Raw genomic sequence first — 24,631 nt, 5'->3', positions numbered from 1 at the left:
TGCTCCAGAACATATGACACCCGTCGTGTTCCTCATGCATGTAAGAACAAGTTCAGTAATAAATCAAATTCGGAAGGTCACATTCGATGAAAAGAGGACAGGATTTGGGATTATTACAATTGGAACATAACCGTCGCCATCTGTGAAACAGTTTACTATCCATATCCGTATACTGAAAAGAAATTAAAAAAAATACTGAACTCCGAGGAAAATTCAAAACGGAAACTCCCTAACAAATGGCAAAATCAAATAATAAAACACAGCAAACTAATGGACACCAACTGTCACATTCCTGACTTGGTACTTGATTGGTCCTATTTCGGATATAGATAGTAAACTGCAAACTTGACAACAAAGAAATATTTATGACAACGTTAAGAACGTGACAAATGTAATTCAAACAGACAGGAAATACGAAAACGTCATTGTTCATCATAAACAAAATTTTGATCTGATAACCGAGTCCATGTGATTCTAGTACAGAAGAGGAGTAATGGAGAAATTGTCGATACAGATTGAGTACCTCCAAAAATAAATCAATGGAAAAATCCATGCAATAGTTAGGGACCCCCATATTTGATTAAATACCTGTGCACAATATCATCATAGTAAAGGGTTTACAAAGAGAAGCGCTTGTGAATGTTTCCTATAGTGTGCAGATGACGAAGTCCGAACTCGATGTCATACAAAATGTCCTTAAGACGAAGAAATGAAATACGAGCTGCAAATGGACACTGCGAATTGGGTTCTGTGAAAGTGTCCCAAAATAATTTTTTTTGAAATGCAGCTCATGAGCAGTTGGCATACAAAAGTAGGAAAAGAAGGAAGAAGGTCACAAACAGGTCTTCAATGTAGCGAGAAATTCCCGCACCCGAAGGCGTCCTTCAGCTGGCCCCTAAACAAATATATACTAGTTCAGTGATAATGAACGCCATACTAATTTCCAAATTGTACACAAGAAACTAAAATAAAACAATACAAGACTAACAAAGGCCAGAGGCTCCTGACTCGGGACAGGCGCAAAAATGCGGCGGGGTTAAACATGTTTGTGAGATCTCAACCCTCCCCCTATACCTCTAGCCAATGTAGAAAAGTAAACCCATAACAATACGCACATTAAAATTCAGTTCAAGAGAAGTCCGAGTCTGATGTAAGAAGATGTAAACAAAGAAAATAAACAAAATGACAATAATACATAAATAACAACAGACTACTAGCAGTTAACTGACATGCCAGCTCCAGACTTCAATTAAACTGACTGAAAGACTATAATTTCATCATATGAACATCAGGCACAATCCTTCCCGTTAGGGGTTTAGTATCATACCATCATAACATATATGAGAAGAACATAACCCGTGTCATGCCAACAACTGTTTTTTTAATAAATGGGTTTAGTTCCGATGCAAAGACCCTATAAGTGAATCAATATTAACGCCAATATATGCAATCTTTAATGACCTGTCAACAGTATCGTAACTATATCCCTTATTAATATACACGTTTAAAAAGCGAGGCTATGTCCATGATTGCATTCACTGTTCTTTGCGTCCTGTTTAAAAGTAGATGAAAGGATTTTGTTTCATGAATTATTTATGCATATCAAAATCCTTTGTTTCACACGGATATGCCGTTATTTATTATCTCTGCGTCAGTACTGTCATATCATTTCAGATCAATTTGAGTTTTTTGTTTTGTTTTACCAATTTCATACAGAAAGTGGAAATGTTTCTAAAGATCTCTTCGTTTTCATTTCGCAAATAACCAACACTAGCGCTTTGTATGATTGTTTCCCGACCAGTTGACACGTCAGAAAAAAAGACTTAATAAAATCACAAAAATACTGAACTCAGAGGAAAATCCTTTCGGAAAGTCCATAATTACATGGCAAAATCGAATGACAAAACACATTAAAAAACGAATGGACAAGAATTGTCATATTCCTGACTTGGTACAGGCATTTTCAAATGTAGAAAATGGTGAATTAAACCTGGTTTTATAGCGCCAAACCTCTCACTTTGTTGACAGTCTCATTAAATTCCGTTATATTTACAATGATACATGAACTAAACAGATATAATAAATAATACAGTCAAAATATTGGCACAGCAGTCATCATCGTGTAACAAATTTAAAAGGAACAATTTAACAGAACACAAAAACATCTATCTACAAACACATTGATTGATTCGCGTGTCTGGCGTCAGAAAATTATATACGTCAAGTATTTTTGTCATTCAATGTTAATACAAACAATTTTAAAATTTCACAATGTTAGCAAACAGGGAACAACACCTTTTCATCAATTAAGGCTATCAAATTCTTAATATTTCCATGTTGTTGTTCTCATAGTCACCAGAATTTAAGAGTAGGGAATAACACACCAACAACGCTGTTAGCCTCTTTATATTGGATACAATATGACTAACACTAGGTGAAAGAAAACATTTACGTGTTACAATTGTTAGTATTTCTTCGATTATAATCTGTATGATTATCCTTCAGCCATCAAAACTTTGGATCTCACGAGTGTACAATACGTCAAAACTCTGATCTAAGATAAGTTGGTTGCAAAGTTTAATATTTTCCGACTGTAGATAGGTAGAATTAATGTTAAGAGCTTCAGTAAAAAGTTCATTTGCTTCTTCTAAAAGATCAACTGGCAAGCACGCATACCCTGTCATGGAAAGGCTGTCATATCTATACTCTGATGGTACGCTGTGAACTAGGTTTCGCATCTCATATATCTTTTGTATTGCTTCTTCTTTTCTTTTGAGTTTAAAAAGGGACCGTACTAAAAAGTAATAGGCAAACACAACAGCAGGGGAGGTAATTTGTTCTTGTGAAGCAACGTGTCGTTGGATGCTTGTATCTATCACATCAATGTCAGATACGTCATAATTGAGCAACAGCCAGTCCTGATTACCAAGTGTTAATTCCACAGCATGGGTTGCTTGTTCTAACGATTCATCAAATCTCTCTTGGGTGTACAGGAAATGAGCATACTCAGCATAATGTGTAACATTGTTTATAAGACCTAATGCAGTTTTGAAAAATAATTCAGCACTCTGCAAATCTGTTTCCTTCCGTTCCTCCCAAAACGACAGCTTTGACCATCTCAAAAATACACACCCAGTGTTATGAAATAATGTTGCAATATCTTCATCTTCTGTTATATATGAGGCTAACATTTGTTTAATTTCGTGTATTTCCTTTAATTCGACCAAAACAGCAATTGCTTCACATGCGTGGGGAAAATCATCTGATTTGATACACTCAAAGCAATATTTTAAGAGGTGTTTGATTGCAAATGATTCGTTGGTTTCCTTCACACATTTCAATGTGGCAATCTTCTTGAGTAAAGTAACTACTTTATTTCTCTGGTTTGGATTTGATACTAATGGCAACCCAGCATTGTAAAAATGATACACGAAAAAATCTGTTAACTTTTTATCAGTCGCTGTGTCATAACCATGTCCCAGCATGGCGTTTAGGTCTTCAAATTCATAGCCATCGAGAGGACTGACTGAAAAGAAAAATCGAGGATTTTCCATAAGTTTGGATGAAGAAAATATGGAGGATACCGGATCGTGTTGGATTTTGGTAATTTTTTCGAGAGTTTTTTGTAGAGTTAGACTATCTAAATGTTGGATCATATTATGTTTGGGCACAAAGTAGTTGTTGACAGTTTTTATCTCGATAGCCAAACGTACTTCATTCAGATATGTTAAAAAACAGGTTGCCAGGGTCTGTCGAGACCAAACATCCCGACTCAATGGTCCTCGTTCTAGCATCCACCACAAAACCGATTTTAAGTGATACGATGATAAGCCATCTACCACATCGATTTCTTTCAGTAGTGTTTTTGTAACTAATAAACACTGCTTTTCATTTCAGCAAGCCTTCGTTCTGATAAATTGAAGGACAATCTCCATTCTAAATCGGGGTTGTCACCTTTGATGTTTCCTTTCGCTACCACATGAATGTCCAGCTCTGAAATCTCCTTTACTAGTTTTGGCTCTGGCCAGTCATTGGGTCGATTCCTCCCTTTCCATTCCTCGACGTTTTTCGGCCATTGGGATAATTTCAATGCAAATACAAGATCCACTGATGAAATGTTGTCTGCGTCTGGTTGAATTATGTTACGGTTTGGGATCTGTTGTGATGGCCCAGATATTTCCACCGCCATTTTATCGTGGTTGATATGTTTTTGAAACTCGAGTAAAAACTGGTTGCTTGAAATAAATGTTTCACTAGAAGTCTCATCAATTTTCAAAATGGCGTTTGGAAAAATATGTTTGCTATTTTGATTCACCAGTAACTTTACATACATTGGATCCCTTGTTTCCCTAATAATAGCTACGGCTTCGGACGGAGCTGATTTCTCTTTAGACCATGCCACATAAACATGTTGTGGTACAAATATAAAATCCAAGTCAGTATTATACTGAAATGCTTGATCTTGAATTTTTGTTAAAAACAACTGATCAGCAACACTTCCAGCTCTGATAAAATCAATATCAGTAATCCATGGCAAAATTTCACGAATTCTCGATTTTGTAGTTTCAAAGTTCAATGAATTTACCTTTGGTACCATTCCTTCTGTAAACAGTGAAAGTTCCAATAAACAATCCAGTATCTTTAGTTTGAAATTCTCTTCTGGTGTTGTTGTCATGGCGGATGTAGTTGGTTTACTGTCAACTTTCTTGGTATAATTGATCTAAAACAATATTGAATAGATTAAAGTGTGGTAATGATTCTACTCTGTATAAGACTGTATTCCGACCTAAAAGTATTTGCATATCTTTAAGAGCTGTACCGAAGACTTGATCATGCAAGACATGACAAGCCATCTTAAACCCTGGCAATTTACAAGCCTAGATAAATGATACACACCTAGAAAAGATCTTTAATTGAAACTGCAAAAGAGCGTCAAATAATCGATATATCACAGTTAAAGTTAAAATGGCATTGCAATGTCTAACTCTAACAACACATATATCATATACTATTCTGGATCTCCACAGGCTCCACGTGTTGTTTTACCAGGAAAACAATGCATTTTGAAACGTGTAAGGAATGGTAAGGCCACAAGGATACAAACAACATTGAGAATTGAAAATTATTATGAAGATGAAGTCTAAAGTTGAAGAACAAAATATGCATAAAAAGGTGGTTGATAAGCAATATCCTCTATGGTGAAATGGTTTTGTCAAAGAACATGTGCTATAAGAATGGAAAAATTCATGAGAAAAATATAAAATATATAAATCAACAAACCGATTTTTCATCCCAATAAAACAATTATAGCATTCCGTTCTTGAACTGAAAAGAGAGTTCGTATCAGGTCCAGTTGGTTTCATCAGAGAATTCTTGAACCTTAATAAAAAAAAATGTTATCACCAACCATTTAGTTGCAGGTGGCGATTCGGGATGACATTCACAGAAAACTTTAAAACAAAATCTTCAGGACGATCTAAACAATATGCAGAAATAGAGGAGTCAATGGAGAATAAAATTATGCTGGTCTCGAAAGTTCATGATTTATTAAGTAAGTAGCATTTGACAGACTCAATTTATCAAAAGCATGGAACCTACAATAAAAATTCAAGAACTAACCAAGTGTTTTAGCATTTATGATGATATATCAATTCTAGAAACTTAAGCTGTAGGCTGAATTAAAATGTTAAACTTTGAAGAGAAATATTGCCTTTATAATGTCTGTTTTGTTCACGCATCGTTGTGAATATAAAGCAAATCGATTGGGCTGTCATAGAAGTGAGAGGTTTAGCGCTATAAAACTAGGTTCAATCTACATTTGAAACTGCCTGTATCAAGTCAGGACTATGACAGTTGTCATCCATTCGTTTGATGTGTTTTGTCATTTGATTTTGCAATTTGATTAGGGACTAAAGGATTGAATTTTCCTCGGAGTTCAGTATTTTTGTGATTTTACTGTTTTCATACAGTTAGGCAAATATGAAATTAAGAAAAGAGATGAACAACAAGTATTTCCTACCTTACAATGTCAGATGAATAAAATGTCTATTAAAAAGGAAGTTTAAATGGATATTGGTCCCAAAACAATTCTAAATATACACTGATATCTTATCAAGTGTTACACATATTGAACTTTTTAGTGTCCATATACTTAAAATGTAGAATTGAATACTTCTTTCTGTAATTTTACCTAAGAACTAAGCGAAATTTGTAAGAAAATGAGATAACACTTTTAGAGTGCTTCCCGGCCAATCAAATTATGGAATTGTATGAAAATGTATGTTTTGTTATCATTACAATGTATGATTGCATTTATGTTTTAATGAAAACATCTATAAAATACAATAGAATTGTATGCGACTGTTATACAAGTGAGAGGTTTAGGTAGCTATAAAACCAGGCTTACATAACATTTACTACACAAGAAAATGTCCGTACCAAGTCAGGAATATGACAGTTGTTAGGGAACAAACAACAAATTAAAAAAAATGAGAACGGAAATTTGGAATATATTTTTTGTTCGAGTCACAAAGAACATTTCTTTTCCTCAGTTTACCGTGGGGATTCTCACTAACTCAACTCTGACCACAAGTTGATGAAAAAGATATTGTGGTCAAGCAGATCACAAAAATATATATTTGGTATCCTTGGTGCCTCTTTAATATAATGTATCATTGTTTTATACCTCATAACCATTGTGATATCAAAATTCTCTTAACTCACGCTGCAAGATCAAACCAGAGCATAACAAACGTTACTTTGCCACTTGTTTGATGTCAAATGTTTAACTTTTAAAAGGGGGGGGTAAAAAAGGTTTTTTTTGTTGTTTTTTCTAAAATAATAGTTTGATTCCCAAATCGATGAAATAAACATCCCCTTAAATCCTCATATAAGATGTCCCTACTATATGAGAAAAAAACAATTAACGTTCTGACTGACAGTCTGAAAGGCAGAAAATAATATTTATGCGTTGGGAAATCAAACACACCTTCTAACAGGGGCGGTAATTTGGAAACAGATTGCATTAAATGCAAAGGTAATCAAGTGTGTTCCTCTAGTAAATCACTTTAAAAATTCAATTTGAATTTAAGTTTTCTCAAACGGAAAGAAAATTGCATTCTTTCTTAAAAACAACAGTATAATAATAATTACTGAACTCAGAGAGAAAAAAATCACAGTGAAATGTACGTGGAACAAATTGAAAATATCAGTATAAAAACGTTAAAAATTGAATAAGAATTCGAAGTCATATGTTATAGGACTATACCTATAATATACTCCCATAATGATTATACAGTAAATTCCACCTTTTCCAGATGAATAACTCAGATTGACAGTTAGAATCAGGATGTCTTCCATCACCTTGGACTAATACATAAATGTTCTCAGGATTTATTTACAACTTATGATGGGATATAATACTATCTCTTGAAAATTATGAGTGGTATATTCAAAATTGGATATAAATTCGCCTGTAAATCGAGTTGTAAATATCTATAGAACAATTTTGCCTTGAAAGAATTGCATAGTGAATAAGAGGAAAAGCAACAATAGTTGATATCGTTTATACAATTAATGCACAAATTCTTGATTTAAAAAGAAAAAACACACCAAAAGTATGACTTATGAATGTATAGGATGAATTGGTCAAAATATTTTTACCAGATATCTTGTTCTTCAGCATTATTAGAACAGAAGCACAATCTGATAGAAAAATGGTTGAAAGTTATGAAGAAGAAACAATGACAGTTTCTTTTGTTTTTCTCTTGTTAAAACTTAGCCACATTCCTACACAATATAATACTGTACACTAAAAAAATGATAAATCACTGACAAGATTTTCCTCTGTTTTTATTATGTTACCTCTCAAAACTGAAATCTTTATCCATTTAAAATGATTTTCTAGGAACTGCTTTACACAAAACTTTGAAAAGTTTTTTTTTTTTTTTAATGAGAATGGAGAAGAAAAAAAGAAACAAAATCTTAGAAGTAAGTTCAGTACAGTTTGTTGTATTTAAAAGAAAGCATTAAAAGTTCAACATTAAACAGTCTATTATCATAAGCAATTAAACTATTTTAACACTATAAAACGAAACCAGTTGTATAAAACCAGTGTAACCTGTTGAGTAAAACAGGTTAGTTAAGAAAAAAATGTTTATGTTTTTTATAACACTTAGTTATTAACCTGCAGGGATTAAGGTATGTATTTATATGTTGTGAATGTATATAGATAAAACCAATCACATATCAATGAAATTGTATTGATATTAATATATAGTGACTGATATATAATTGTGAACTTTTTACATGTATTAGGATTATCTCTGAATTTCAGTTATCTATCTTTGAGAGTTAAACAATACTTTTAAAATATGATTCATATGTTTCCAATTTGTATGAAAATAAATCAAGATTATAGAATCCTTCAAAACATGCAGGTCACTTGCTTTCATTTGAATTTCACTTTCACATTAAGGTCACTGCTTTCAATTCTAAAATAAGAAATAATCAATTTAGGAATTTTCTTATCCAAAATTATTTTACAAAATATAAAAACTGCCACATCTGGTTATAATGGGGATGTTTATTCTTATGCCAATTGCTTTAAGAAAGTGCCACACTCTTTGCAGGTTATGAACCATGACAACAACTTTTTGAGTTTTTTTTTTAATTATGTGGCACGAATCAAGGCAACATTTCAATCCTTTATCAATTTACCCTCATTTGCCAGTGGCATTCCAAATTTCCTAGACCTTCATACAGGACAGCCTCTATTACAGGACCTACCCATTCATTGCATTTTTTTTTCTAGTCCTGATCATGCGTGAACTATTTGCCACTGGACATTAAGCAACCAACAACTAATATTATTTTTCAGAACATGCATAGGTAACCTGATCCTTAAAGTTGCCAAAAAAAATAATGGTACTTTGGTTTAGTAAGTTCAGATCTATTTTTCTTTAATCTATCTGGTAAATATAGGAGGTAGCCTACAATTTTTTTATTTTTGTTTAAACAAGTGGATTAAATATATGATCTGATCCACATTGATTTAAAACCAATTTGATATCAACTGAAAATTTCAATTTTGCATGATTCCACTGTTGGCCATACCAAGAGTATATTGCATAAGTTTTCAATTAAAACCATCTCGACAAGAATATTAAGGATCCCTTCTCTTTTGTTTTAAAACCCTAATTGATTGCAAGCATGTAATTTCCACGGAAATTGAAGCAAAATTCAAATTATTGATTGTGTGTTAATTATAAAAAGGCTTTAAAATTTGTAAACAAATGAAAACATTAATATCGTTTAGAGAAATATTGTCATTACTGATGATGTATCTATTATTTATTAAACTCTGAGACAATACTTCCAAATTGTCATTGATTTTTTAATGAGATGTCATTGAAGACTTTGTAAAAAGAGGATTATCCAATTTGTAAAATACCTGTAATTTTGTATTAGACATCAGCTTTAGATTGAGTCTAGTTACATGTGTATTACCTATTACTTTCAGGTACGAGACAATACCTTAATTAGATCTTATTGATAGAGGATTCTTATACAGACAGGTAAGATTTTGTTTGATGTCAGATAATGAAGGGATTATAGATTGAAGATTAAAGGCTAAATGACTTTCTGTTAAATCAGTAGATCCATCTGTTAAATATTGAGATCCTTTATCATTGAATTGTAATCTGTGTATTAGAAAAGGGGTCCAGGACAGTGGCGGATCCAGGAGGAGGGTCTGGGTATTGGAACCCCCCTTTGTTTTGATGATCAACACTTTTGTATGGGGAATTATAGTTGGAACATCCCTCCCTTGTTTTCTTGGTTAGGGACTCCCGCCTTTTATTAATTGATAGATCCATACTTGCAGGCCATTCTAGAAGAACTTGGATTGACGACCTAACTCATATCCGTGTAACAAGTTGCATTTTATATGTCTTAAGTTATAATTCTATCTTCTTTAGCTTATTGGCTTATCTTTGTATGAGGTTACAGAATAAAGTTCAAATGGATCAAAAAAAAAAATCAGCCTAAGTAATAAAGAATAGAAAATAATAGACCAAAAAGACCAATAACATCGAAAAGTGACCTAAAATGATATTTAGGATAAGGAAATGCCCCCCCCCCCCCCCCCCATTCAGGCTCCCTTTATGTATAAACATTAGATCCAGTCCAGTACTAGATTTGAAGACCTTCCTTATATCAGTCCTACAAGAAAGCTGGTATTCCAATGTCAAGGTTATGCATCAGCTGTTTGGGTTTGGTTTCGAGTGGACTAGGTCGATAAAGCAAGACTTTAATACACATGCTTTTTCCAACACCTGCATTGGCAGTGTCTGTAGTTGTATCAACAATGTTTGTAATTAAGTCATGTTTATTGGGAAACCACTTCCGCTTGGTCAATGATATCTGGTATGTAGTTATATTTTTATTGGTCCATTTTTGTAGGAGTTCTTCCCCTTAGCAGAATGAATTATTTGAAAAATTGCCTTGTAAACACTATAAGTGTGACTATTGCAAATGACATCATGTAATTTTGATAGTTTTTGATATATAGCAAATTTATAGAAAATAAATGTACATATGAATCCAATTTTTTTTTTGTCATTTTCTGCTAATTGTTTGACAGCAATGATATGGGGCAGATTCCCATTGCTCATATGGGTAATATCTTTTTCATTGTCTTCTCTAGCCGAAACATAGATTTTTTGGTGCTATATATCAGTATATGTCCTTTTTAAACATTTAAGTGATTTATGCTAAAGCGATAAAAGAGAAACAAATATGACAGACACTGCAACCAATGTCAGGTTGATGATAAATAATATAATGTGAAAGGGAAACAAATTACATTAATGGTAAATGTACCAACATGAGAGGTAAATGGGTATATATTATTTTGGCTTTTACAAATATAAAATAGATGCCCTAAGTTAACACCCTCTAATCAAATATAAAAAAATCAGAAACAACAGAAAGTCATAAATAAGTCTTAGAATTTAGCAAGTCTGCATTGGTTTTGATTTAGTTGAAAAAAAATATAAAACACTGATTATTCAGAATTTTATCATGTTTATATGAGCATTTATTATTGTGAATCTTAGAAAAACGGCAATAATGTGAGATAAAATAAATGCAGTTTCTGTGTATATGACTTAATAGAATATAACTGATACAAATATTGATGCATGTTTTAGATATGGTGATCATGACATCCTGGCACTTGTAATATCTTACTTTACAGTAGTTACATTTAATATGTTAGGGGCATTCAATATTTTGTTTCTGTTTGTTTCTTAAGTAAGTCTTTCCCATACAACAGTTAAGTTTTGAAAGGTGCAGATGGGGAACCAGTATTTTGAAAAGAAGGGTGTATGGCTCCTTAAGGGCATACAATACAGTTACAGAGAAGGTAATGACGTTGCTAACGTAATACGTTATTTTCGCGACGTCAAACTGTGACATATCGGGAAAAGATGCATTTTTCGACTGATTTTTATCATTCAAAGTGATTTAATTTGAAAACGAGTTCATGGACCCCCATTTTTCAAAACAGCATTTTGTTTCATTTTGCAGGGAGATTATGTGACCCAAATTTTATAAAACTGTAAATAGAGGATTTTTTTTAATTTTGATAAACATGCAGTAAAAAATTACGTTTTTTCCTCAATTCATGAACATTTGATAAAAATAAGTTATTTCTGAATAAAAAAATTGCATATTTTTTTAGGATACTTTTAAAATACAGAAATTACCGATTATTAAACAAAAACCAATTTGTGTTTATCTTTTATAACAAAAAAGTTATGTCTTTCTTTCGAAAAAGAAATTACGGCCACAAATCTGAATTTTGAGCAAATATACAAAAATTTCGACCTCATTTTACTCAAAAAGTAGCACATGAAGGTATATTTTTTATTACATATTTGATTTAGTCAGGTAAAAAATAGCCTATATGCAAATTTTCCTGAACTTGTAAATACAGGATCGAAACTGTATCGTATGCCCTTAACTAAGCAAAGTAAGGAGTAGAAAAAGTAAAAAGTCTTTGTATTAACCATATATGTAGCTCCGTAATGAGGGGTGCTGCTGTGCCCCATGTGCCCCAAAAGCTGACATGGAGGTAGTTTAACATAAAATTGTGGTTACATTAACTTGAAACTTAGTACACATGCTTATATTGATGTGAACTTTTTGAAAATATAAGAAAAATTAAAGTTTTAACTAGATTTTAGGGTTCACTGAACAGGGATAGGTGAAAGTGAAAAGAGACATGGTGTTTATAATATATACAGATAATGTTCCATAGTACAGTGTCAAATAATAATTCCAACAGTGACTTTGATATTTTTTTACATTCTGATTATTTCCATCTCAAGAGTATATAATAAAAAGACATGCGGAATATTATTCTGTTTTAGTAATTTTTCTTAAACATTGAATGGACTCGGGACTTCATTGAAAATTTGATCTCTACTATATGAGAGATAGTAAAATTTAATTTTGCAGTTTAAGTCACCAAAAACTATTGAACCAAAACGTTGTGTTTGCTGATATTTAAATATTCACATCAATACCATTGTGCTGGCTTATAGTCGACATGTTTGCATGCTTTAGAATGTAAAGCTAATCATTAATTGGATTTAGGAGGAAGTGATTTTCAGAGGATATTAACCATAATTTATCAGACATAAAAAACAGATAATCTGATTCCTTTGTAGCTGATTGATCTTTCATCCCCTCATTGTTTTTAATTAACTAGACATAATTTGAAAAAAAAGATTTTTAAACAAATTACTTTTGTTTTTGGATTCTGAAATATGTTTACTACAAAGACTATGCATATGGATAAAGTCATATGTTCCACCAAATAGACTATTTTGATCAAAATAAATGACCAGTGATTAAGTTATATGCACCAAAATTTTAAAACATTTTGGGGACAATTTACTAAGGTCATTGGTGAATCCAGGGGGGGGGGTCTGGGGGTTGGAACCCCCTTATTTTTGACCCATCAATGCATTTGAATGGGAAAATATAGTTGGAACCCCCCCCCCCTTTCAAATGGCTGGATCCACCCCTGCAGGTACTTACATATTTCATCCTTTATCCTCAGCATAAGGGAAAGACTTGCAACAAAGTGTATCATAATAGCTGTGGAACCATAACACTAATGGTCTGTAGGATATTGGTTTCTTATGTGTTGACCATAGATGGTCCTCCTTAGAAATCAGCACAGTGTCAAAGAGCTTGAAGCTATGTAGCTAATTACATAAATGATAATCTTGTTTCCTATATTACCTTCTAAGCAACATTCTTTTCCCTAGATAGAGAATGGAATTGGATGCAAAATTACAGTCTATTATCAAGTGATATTTGCATTATCATTCCATATTTGAAAATGTGTTGTTATTCAGATATATATTTGAATTTTAAAACATTGTTGAATTTGAAACAGCTCTTAAGATTTCCTTGGAAGGGTTTTCTCACTTTTTTGCTGTAGTTTAATTTCTGAATTTTAATAACCTATTTTACCAAATCAATTTGAAATCCATTCAGCCGTATTCAAGTCTTGATCTTATTTTAAGATTAAAATTTGTTGTCAATTCTACCCTTTTCCCAAATGTAAAGAAAACTTGTATCTCCCTATTATAGTAAGTGCCTGTTTTATCAAATTTTCAGATTGTATTTTTATTATCTTTATATCTTCTGAAATTTTATTTTATACAAATAAGCTTGATACTTTTGTTCACATGTAAAAAGTAATGATTTCTAATGTGTAAAACAATAGAACAACAAATACAATTCTTAGATATTTCTTACAAGGCATTAACTTTTACACAATACAAAACCCGCATTTCAAGTTGTATAAGCATAGAAGAAAAGATTCATTTATTTTCAGAGTGCAAAGGTCAATTGCATTGTTTCTGACGGCATCCAATTCATCGGAGATTGATTTCACAGTTTGAGAAAAACAGCATGTAGATTTGATATTAAAAAGACGAATCTGACACTTCTACAAATATACTATCAATCACTTTAAAGCTCAGTAAGATTGGCTGTGTTGTTCAAAATTAAAAGAAAAAGTTCTAATATATATTGCATGTTTTGGGGACATTTTGACGGAGGTAAATACAGAAATCAAATAACTAATGTGTTCAAGACTGCTAATACAATGCATGCGGCACAAAAAGTGCACTTTTAGCCTTAAAAGTTTAATGATCAACATTTTAATGAAAAAGAGGGATTTAGTATATAAAATATAATGATAAAAGACACTAAATCGGTATGAAATTTAAAAAAAAATATTTTTATTGCTGTTCTTCATTACAATTTCTCAACATAGAGAAGCTCACAGCAGTTGACAAGTACAAGATGGCCTTTATAGCAATGTTAAGAAAGAAATTCTTTGTTCATTTTGACGATTTTTCCAGGAAAACCTTTTGGTGAATTGTGTATGAATTAATTAGGTCCATTGTAATGTTTAATATACGAGAATTTCCTGAAACTAACATTAGTTACCTTTAAAATAGAATTGCATGGGGTTTCTGTTATAAATTGTAGTTTATTTTTTTCAGATCAAGTTGGTTGCTGCCTAAAGTTGGTTTAAATGTAAACTGTGATGTCATATGAGAAAAACTACATAAAACTATTATAAGGTAAGCATATTATTTTGGTTTTCTATTCAACGGAAAAATATTTTGAGTCATTGTTTGTGCTGTACTTAATTAAGCCAAAAGGTTGTTATAAGAAGCCTTAGAGTGGTTCATAACACTACAGGGAGATAACTCTGTATAAATTAGCTTATCTTTTTAATGTTAAGGAAATATTTTAAAGCTTCTCAATGATCAAAATTATCTTTTTTCAAAAAGATATATATCCAATGCAATAAAATGGTATTACCTTAAGGATGCACTTAGGTGAGGTTTTGGAAAAAGTGTCAAATGTTTGGACACTTTGGTGTTTTTTCATACCATGCAAGGTAAAATATTTTGCCCTATAACACCTATTTATTTTTTAACATAACCCTTATTAATAGCACATAAAAGGTCATTTGACAAAATTAGGCAGATTCTTAATTTTCTTTCTTTTGATTTGAGACCCAAACAATACCAATGCAAATATGAGGTAAAAGTCGTAGTCAGCCTTTTCCCGCCATATTTTATAAACCAAATATCTTGAAAAAGGAGCTCCATGACCAATCATTATTTTTAGCTTATAAAAAAGTCTGATTGAAAATGACATCACAGTTACTAGTAAAATGGTGTTATAAAAACCTGACTTAAAACCTATAAATACAGAAGTTATTGACAAACCTCCAACATTGCAAGATTATGTAAAGAGGAATAACATAATTTCATATGTGCTTATCTTATAATTTGTTTCTCCACTTTATACCAACAGTTTGACCATATAAATTCATGCTTAAACATTTTGCAAGAAATGGATGCCTGTGACATTTTTATTTTTCGTTTTCAAAAGTCGTCTTTATGTGGATGTTGCATGTGACCTTTCTGTCAATATTACTGTTTCCTTTGGAGAGTTCATTTGTTGATATATAATGTGACTATTTTGTGTTTCTTTAAGTAGATTTAGCTATGCTGAAAGACATGTATAATGATAAATGTTAAAAGTATGAATTGTAACAGTTTAGTCTAAAGAAAAACTCAAAATTTCAAAAGAAAGATGATTGCTGTATTTTAATGTTAAATTTTGAATCTATTTAGTTCAAATGTATTGTTTCTGTGAGAAATGAGAAATGTTAAATGTCAATTTTTTGTGCAAATTTGTAACTAACATGCTTAAAACCATTAAACATGGACTTTTATACACCTATGAAATGATCAAATTTAAGTTGTCTAGCAAGTTTTGTCTAAACTAAGTATGATTTAAGATGTCAGTTGAGAAGGTAATAAATATGGACTGTTTTAGCTGTAACTGAATGTTACCCTGGTGTTGATGATACAATAGATTGATTGGTGATTGCTTTACAATGCATCGTTGATGATACGAGTAAGAATAATAAGTATAGTTATACATGCTTTACGATGCATCGTTGATGATATGAGTAAGAATAATAAGTATAGTTATACATGTAGTATGTAAACACTCAGGAGACACACTATAGTAATGAGAAATAACAGCACTGTTCTGTCAGTCCAGTTGGGGTGGTACATAACACTACAGGGAGACAACTCTGTAAAAATCAGCTTAACATTTTAATCACGTTCTAATGTTATGGAAATATTAATTGTCTCATTGATTAAAATTAGTGCTGTCAAACTGCGATATCAATGATTTTTTTCTGATAATATGTGTGGTTCCAAGTTTTTTGAAATTTTATGAAAGGTTTAAAGTAAATATTTGTTGAAATTCTATGAAAATTAAACATGCTAAATTAATTTTATTCAAGATGTTAGGTACCACCTTAAAGCATACTACTCATACTTTTAAATATTTTATCAAGTGAACTTACATGGAAGCTGGAATGGCTAGCAGCTCACCGTCTAGATAAAATATCTGCCATTCACTTTCATACTTAACAAACTGTGTATGTGAATAAGCACTGAAAACTTTTTCAAAGCTTTTTAATTGAGAAACATGTTTCAAAATTGCCAAAAAGTATGATGCATATGTCATCTATTTGAGTTTGGAAATGAGGGTTTATAATATTATTTATCTAATATACAGATATTATTATTTCTACCCAAGGAAGAACTGGAACCTGTATTTTCCTTCAAAGTACGTTGTGATTAAGTATTCCTCATGCTGTATTTAGTATGTCCATCCCATTACAAAGTCAAGTGTGTAGATATTCTTTTAAAGATGTGCATTCAATTTTTTTCAATTTTGCTGAAATTTTTTCTCAAACACCGTCTCGTAAAATAACATTGAGGTGGTTCTTGACATGGAATTGTCACATCTGTAAAATATGTAGCAAGATTAAAGAATTTTTGTCAGCACTCATTCGTATTTTTGTCAGCACTTAGTCGTATTTTAATATTTCAATCAGTGGGATATGATAAAACTTTAAAGTAGAAAAAAATGTACATTATTCATATCAATATACAGTGCAACCTGCCTAATCTGACACCCTGAGTATTCCAACATCCTGCTTTAACCCACACATTTCATTGTCCCAAAATATGCCTATCGATCTTGCAGAACCTGAGGTTTCTGACACCCTGCTTAATGCGACATTTTTTTCTGGTCCCCAAGCCTGTCATATTACACAGGTTGCACTATATATAATTATTTAAGACCATTCAGAAAAAAACATTTTAACATCAGTAGTAAAAGACAAAAACATAACATAATGCAATATATCAAGAAATAAAATTGTATTAAGGTGGTACCTAACACTACAGGGAGATAACTCTAAAGTTAGCTAAACATTTCAATTACGTTGTGTTGTAAAAGGAATATTAAGCTTCTCAATGATAAAAATTGGTGTTTGTCAAACTGCTATGTAACCAGTGTAAATTTTCTGACAAAACAGTTGGTTCAAAATTTTTAGATTTTTTTTTAATTTTTGTTAAAATTTTATGAAAATTAAATGAGCCAAATTAATTTTAGTGAAAGTGTTGGTTACCACCTCAAGTTTAAAGAATAAAACATATAAATAATTACTGCAGTTTGTCCTTAAAAAAAGCAGGAAGTAAAAGAAATAAAACTAGTAGAGTAATTATTCTGTCACTCTTTCCGATTTGTTCATCTCTTAAGAAGGTCATTTAACCTTAGACATTTTAATTTTTATGGGTTACTGTTGTAGTCTTAATTAATTAAGCTGCTATATCAATGGCTCTTTGTAAATGTTTGGTAAAAATTGACAAGTTTAATGTGAATTATTGTCACATGTGGTAAAGTGGGTGTCATTTATTGATTTCAAGTTCCAATTTAAAAGATACTGTTGAAACAGACAAAACGATTTGGACTCTTACCATTAACTGGAATTTTACTGCAATTAATAACATTGACAAAAGCCTGTGGTATTATTTCTTTTGTGTGTTCCCCCGTGGCTAGAATAATGATTTGATAAACGCTGAGACTGATGATTCTGATCACAGATTTTACTCTAATCATTCCGACTATCGAAATATCTCTTGTATTGGTTTATTTTTTCAAATACGATATCAATGTAACTTGTAACGTATACCTTTGAGGTACATTGTCAGTAAATGGACATATTTTGTAAATATTTATTAATGACGGATTTAAGCTCTAATATGCAGACATAGAGTACGGAAGGTAAGTGGTTGTGTTGTGAACTATTGGTCATATACTCTATTTGGATGCTAATATAGATGTATATATATTTTTAATTATTTTTTTTAGACACTTTGGTATTTGAGAAAAAGAAAAGACAAATGTTATCTAGTCATAATACTCTAAAGAATGTATACTATAGAGAATGTCAGAGATGTTTTATAGCTAGACATATACCTGACATTATACAATAGATGTTCACCAAAAGGTCAGATAGGATTAGTTATAGTTTTGCCATTACATTTTATAGTCAGAACTTTTTGTTTTATGAGCTCATTACTCCCAAAAGGTTATGTAAGCTATTCTTGCTGCTTGTGATCTTATATTACAAAAATTATAAACACTTAATCGGGATACAGCTGTGACATCAAATATTACTTAAAGGATCCTCTGCAGATGTCCTTATATTAAAACTTTTTTGTCAATTTATTCTTGCTAAAACAAGGGTCATGCCTGCGATACTATAAATAGAATAAAGCTACACTGGTTTAACTGTTATCTTGGGTACTATCAGAATGGACTCTGAGCACGTTTTATTTTAAGAAAAGAAAATATAACCATGCTGGAATTAAAGCTGTAAAGGGTATCCATTTTCAAAAACATCAACTTTAAAAGCGTAGTTACCCTGGTTGCTGTTTTCAGAATCTTTTTTGTAATTGATAATGCAGAACCCATATCCACAACATGGCAGTTATAATAAAAGTTAAAGACTTCAAAATAGATTTCAGATCTTAGAGGCCCCTCATGGGGGGGGGTCCTAGTAATCACATAATCACCATTTTTTTGCCAATATAATCACATAATCATTAAATATTTGCTTATCTTTAGTAATCAAATAATCATAAACTAAAAATACAGTCCTAGGTAATCAAATAATCATGAAATATTTGGCTTAATAATCAAATAATCATTAAAAAAACGGCCAAGTAATCACATAATCAAAAACCCCATGAGGGCCCTCATCTTAGCAATACCCATATACAGAACCCATACCCGCAACATGGCAGTTATAATAAAAGTTAAAGACTTCAAAATAGATTTCAGATCTGAGCATTACCAAGAATCAATTAAAAATTTTATAAAAAAAATAAGGAGAGGTGGTATGATTGCCAATGAGACACTATGAACCAAAGTTGGGAACAGGTACATAAAGATTGTGGCAAAGTTAAACATGATTATAAACACTCAACATCCCCTAACCTGGAACTGTGGTGTTACAGCACAACATAAGATTTTTTTTTTTAAATTAGTTGAATAGGGCTTAACCCATCAGATTAATACAAAGAATAAAAAAAAATATGCTAATTTCTCAATGATTTAGAAACTTGTTATCCTTCTGAGTTACCGTGTATGCTATTACACAAAAACAAATAAATCTGGGTACTTAAATAAATCAAGTGAAGGGCCACAATGATGGTGGCTGTTTTGCCAGAATATTGGTGTAAAATCTACAAAATAGTGATTTTTTTCTGTCTATCCTTAGAATATAAGAAGATGTGATATATTATTATGAGTGCCAATGAAACAACTCTCCATCCAAATAACAATTTATAAAAGTAAACCATTATAGGTTAATATTTGACTTAATTTGGTATATACTAGTCAGCCTTCCTGTCTGTTTTAGTGTAATTAAACAGAAATGATAGATATCTCAAATGCTTCCATAAGTCTTGATTCATGCTGAGTGGATGTATAAATAATTGTATATTGTCACTTACAGTGATGGATCTTATGTATGTCATCATTTCAGCTGACTTACATTTGATTCAGTTCGGCCAATAAACCTTTAACCTAATAACAGTTATCTAACTGGGAAAAAGAATGGATACAAATAGAAATACATCTTTGTTTCATGAATTCCAAAGGGAAAATATTATAGGATATACTTTTTACGATAGGTAAAACAATAAATCTACATCTACCATAATATAGAGTGGAGGTGAAGGGTACTTTTGTACATCCCCCCCCCCCCCCCCCCCCAAAAAAAAAAAAGACACTTAGTACAGATCTGAGAGTACTTGCAGTTACAGACAGCTAGTTCAAAGCAAAAATCAACTAATGAAAAAAATTATGTATCTATAAGACTCAAATATCAATCAAGTACACATCCAATGGAATATTGTAAAGACGTTATTAACAGTCAGAGAAAATTATGACCTTGTGCAATGCCAAACTATACTGTATTGACCTCGAGGTATTGACAGATTGTAGTACTGGTACCATGAAAATTATAAGCGTAATACATTGTATTAATTATGGTTTTATGGTTTTAATTTTCTGATACAAAATCAATATTTATACCAATAAAAATAATATTCAAAGATTCATTTACAATCTTTTAGAACAAGTCTATTTAAAGGATTGATAAGTTTTTTGGGATCTTACCTAAATTTTTGGACTTGGTTATTGCATTCTGTAAAATTAAACCAGTGAAAATTGGTGTATGATTGATCTTTTACATTTGGACAATTTTATTTACTTTGGGTTTATTATAATATGTGAGATATCAAATTTTGTAGATTTCAAGGGAAAACAAATTTAAATGTTAAAATAATTATTGCTACTTGACGAAATTTACCTTTGATCTTACAGACTGTTAAATTTCGTTCTCAGCACAGTAGAGTGATTTGAAAAATTATCGTTAGAAACTAAGGTAGCATGCGCTGTTGTTAATGAAATTAATAAAATTAGCAACGTCTCCATAGGTAAAATAGCGATAAACAGTTTATCATTGTTCATCTCAACTGGATTTGCTTTTCTCACTTTCGCCAAACTGGGTCAAGCGAGACCAAACACATTGAGATGATCATAATAATCTATTATAACAAAGGCTCTGCAGGAATATATGCAGACTTTGGAAAAACCAAGAAGTCAAATATCAAAGAATAATAGATATTTTTTTCTCAATCCACAAATTTTGGTACCAACAAAAGGAAATAATTCACAGTATGGACAAACTTTGGACTTTTGATTGACTTTTGAATATATAATCCCTTAAATACAACTTTTAATTCACTACGATTATTAATGTATTTATTATTCCATAATTTTATTCCACCAAAGATTTAAGCAGAATAAGCAATTTTGAAGGCTGTTACATTTCCTCTGTCAGCCTCTTGTGTCAGGATTGAGTTAATGCACATCTATTCATTCTGTTCCCATACTTTGAAATGATTATACAATTATACTCTAAGGAATACTTGTCTGAAGCCTGGCATCTTGTGCAATAATCTAGTTACAGATTTGGAGCAAATTTTATAAGTACGATAAACAACAAACCTATTTTACGTGTTTTTGTAACATACTTTTTTCAGCAGAAAGATTTTTGTTGCTTTTGCTTGTATTGACCTAATTTGTGTAAATCATTGTGTGATTGGAATATGTTTTTTTTATACAAGCATAAAATTCAGAAAGTAACCTTATAGAAGAAAGATGTTGAAAAAGACAAAAAAAATTCTAGTTGATCTACTGTATGAGCATTATTTTAAACTCATTACATTGTCATCAAGATTTATTTGATTACTATGTAACCTCTATAGTAAAATATGTATACTCGTATTTTCTAATGAAAAAAAAGAAAAAAAAAGAGAAATCAATAATTTTCATTTAACCATGTTGTGTTTCAAGGTAATAAATATTATGTAATGTTGCAATAAGTTTTTTTTCTTACTTAGACACAATGCATATTTATACATGTAATCAATTACAAATGAGAGAGATCGGAAACAAAGAGAAGTTAGTGTAGCAGGCTCGGATCCAGAGGGGGGTTCCGGGGGGTTGGAACCCCCTTTTTTTTTGGACGATCAATGCATTTGAATGGGGACATTTAGTTGGCACCCCCTCCCCCCCCCCCCCCCCTTTGTCCTGGGTTAGGAATCCCCCCTTTTTAAATTGGCTGGATCCGCCCCTGTGTAGTAATTACAAACAGGATAAAGTGAAAAGGATTGACAGAAACTGAGGCATTAAATTGCTGTAGTTAAGCTAGGTGACTTTATAGGTGCATGTATACCCTGTGGTATACTGGTGTAGTAGATTTATTTTTAAATTTGAGAATTTCTGTATAATCCCTTTTTGAAGGTCATATCAAAACTATTGTTATAATTGTTGGTTGCACTTGGTTTCATGCCTATTGAGAATGATATATGTTTTGATATCATGAAATAACATTAGGCTCTTTTAAGCTTATATCTTTTATTGCTAAATTCAACAAAATTTAATTGAAACTTGCTGGTTGCCAATTGCCAACACATTAGCAGAATGAGTAAAAAACTTACAAGCAATGTAATGCTGTAATTATAGTTTGCTCTTTTCATATATATAGGACATGCAATTTCCAATAGGAACTCCCTTTACAACTAAAACTGTGCCACTTTTACTATAAAGTTTCTTAAAAATGATATCCTAAAATGGAAAGCTGTTATGCAGTGACTATTTTTTATTCATGGTCAAAACACAGGCCTGTGTTGTGCTGCATATTTTCAACATCCTGGTACCTTTGATAACTATTTACACCACTGGGTAGATGCCACTGCTGTTAGACGTTTTGTCCCCGAGGGTATCACCAGCCAAGTAGTCAACACTTCGGTGTTGACATGAATATCAATAATGTGGTCATTTTTATAAATTTCCTGTTATTAAAACTTTGAATTTTTCGAAAAACTAAGGATTTTCTTATCCCAGGCATAGATTACCTTAGCCATATTTGGCACAACTTTTTGGAATTTTGGATCCTCAATGCTCTTCAACTTTGTACTTGTTTGGCTCTATTGATCTTCACTGATGTAGATGAAAACATGCATCTGGCATACTAAATTATAATCCTGGTACCTTTGATAACTATATATGCCTCAAACTTAAGAGTTTAAATTTATACTGAAATTCTGTACTACCCCTTCCTTCACGTTTGGATGACTTACTCAGAATCCAATTTTGTTGCTTTCCATAATGGTAACATTCCAAAATTATGTTTCTCTGAGATAAAACTAGAGATCATATCTGAGAACCAATCTAAGAGATAATATCTGAGAACCAATCTAAGAGATAATATCTGAGAACCAGTCTAAGAGATCATATCTGAGAACCAGTCTAAGAGATCATATCTGAGAACCAATCTAAGAGATCATATCTGAGAACCAATCTAAGAGATAATATCTGAGAACCAATCTAAGAGATAATATCTGAGATCCAATCTAAGAGATAATATCTGAGAACCAGTCTAAGAGATAATATCTGAGAACCAGTCTAAGAGATAATATATGAGAACCAATCTAAGAGATAATATCTGAGAACCAGTCTAAGAGATAATATCTGAGAACCAGTCTAAGAGATAATATCTGAGAACCAATCTAAGAGATAATATCTGAGAACCAATCTAAGAGATAATATCTGAGAACCAATCTAAGAGATCATATCTGAGAACCAGACTAAGAGATCATATCTGAGAACCAGTCTAAGAGATAATATCTGAGAACCAGTCTAAGAGATAATATCTGAGAACCAATCTAAGAGATAATATCTGAGAACCAGTCTAAGAGATAATATCTGAGAACCAGTCTAAGAGATAATATCTGAGAACCAATCTAAGAGATAATATCTGAGAACCAGTCTAAGAGATAATATCTGAGAACCAGTCTAAGAGATAATATCTGAGAACCAATCTAAGAGATCATATCTGAGAACCAATCTAAGAGATCATATCTGAGAACCAGTCTAAGAGATAATATCTGAGAACCAATCTAAGAGATAATATCTGAGAACCAATCTAAGAGATAATATCTGAGAACCAATCTAAGAGATAATATATGAGAACCAATCTAAGAGATCATATCTGAGAACCAGTCTAAGAGATCATATCTGAAGATCATATCTGAGAACCAATCTAAGAGATCATATCTGAGAACCAGTCTAAGAGATAATATCTGAGAACCAGTCTAAGAGATAATATCTGAGAACCAGTCTAAGAGATAATATCTGAGAACCAGTCTAAGAGATAATATCTGAGAACCAATCTAAGAGATAATATCTGAGAACCAATCTAAGAGATCATATCTGAGAACCAGTCTAAGAGATCATATCTGAGAACCAATCTAAGAGATAATATCTGAGAACCAGTCTAAGAGATAATATCTGAGAACCAATCTAAGAGATAATATCTGAGAACCAATCTAAGAGATAATATCTGAGAACCAGTCTAAGAGATAATATCTGAGAACCAATCTAAGAGATAATATCTGAGAACCAATCTAAGAGATAATATCTGAGAACCAGTCTAAGAGATCATATCTGAGAACCAATCTAAGAGATCATATCTGAGAACCAATCTAAGAGATCATATCTGAGAACCAATCTAAGA

The 24,631-nt window shown here is 31.8% G+C and overlaps 2 protein-coding genes across 3 annotated transcripts in view; one reads left to right on the top strand and one right to left on the bottom strand.

Moving 5' to 3' along the window:
• Nucleotides 1–2,030: 2,030 nt before the first annotated feature.
• On the bottom strand, nucleotides 2,031–6,782 carry LOC134706217 (uncharacterized). The gene is made up of 2 exons (XM_063564958.1): nucleotides 6,686–6,782; nucleotides 2,031–4,720 (listed from the first exon to the last, which is right to left on the bottom strand). Exon 2 carries the CDS (start codon nucleotides 3,792–3,794, stop codon nucleotides 2,502–2,504), a length of 1,293 nt encoding a protein of 430 aa, XP_063421028.1. The 5' UTR covers nucleotides 3,795–4,720; nucleotides 6,686–6,782; the 3' UTR covers nucleotides 2,031–2,501.
• Nucleotides 6,783–7,001: 219 nt separating this feature from the next.
• Nucleotides 7,002–24,631, top strand: part of LOC134712178 (receptor-type tyrosine-protein phosphatase epsilon-like) — a 141,134-nt gene continuing 123,504 nt past the window's right edge. For both annotated transcript variants that reach the window (XM_063573479.1, XM_063573468.1), the window contains exons 1-3: nucleotides 7,002–7,036; nucleotides 9,521–9,575; nucleotides 14,592–14,672. The gene's annotated coding sequence lies outside the window, so the exon portion shown is untranslated. The remainder of the gene's footprint in view (nucleotides 7,037–9,520; nucleotides 9,576–14,591; nucleotides 14,673–24,631) is intronic.

The sequence above is a fragment of the Mytilus trossulus genome, chromosome 1 (genome assembly GCF_036588685.1).
Source record: "Mytilus trossulus isolate FHL-02 chromosome 1, PNRI_Mtr1.1.1.hap1, whole genome shotgun sequence".
Lineage (NCBI taxonomy): Eukaryota > Metazoa > Mollusca > Bivalvia > Mytilida > Mytilidae > Mytilus > Mytilus trossulus.
This window is presented reverse-complemented; position numbering and strand designations above follow the sequence as displayed.

Coding starts and splice junctions, on each gene's coding strand:
- LOC134706217 (XM_063564958.1), bottom strand. CDS start 3,794: ATGCTAGAACGAGGACCATTGAGTCGGGATGTTTGGTCTCGACAGACC.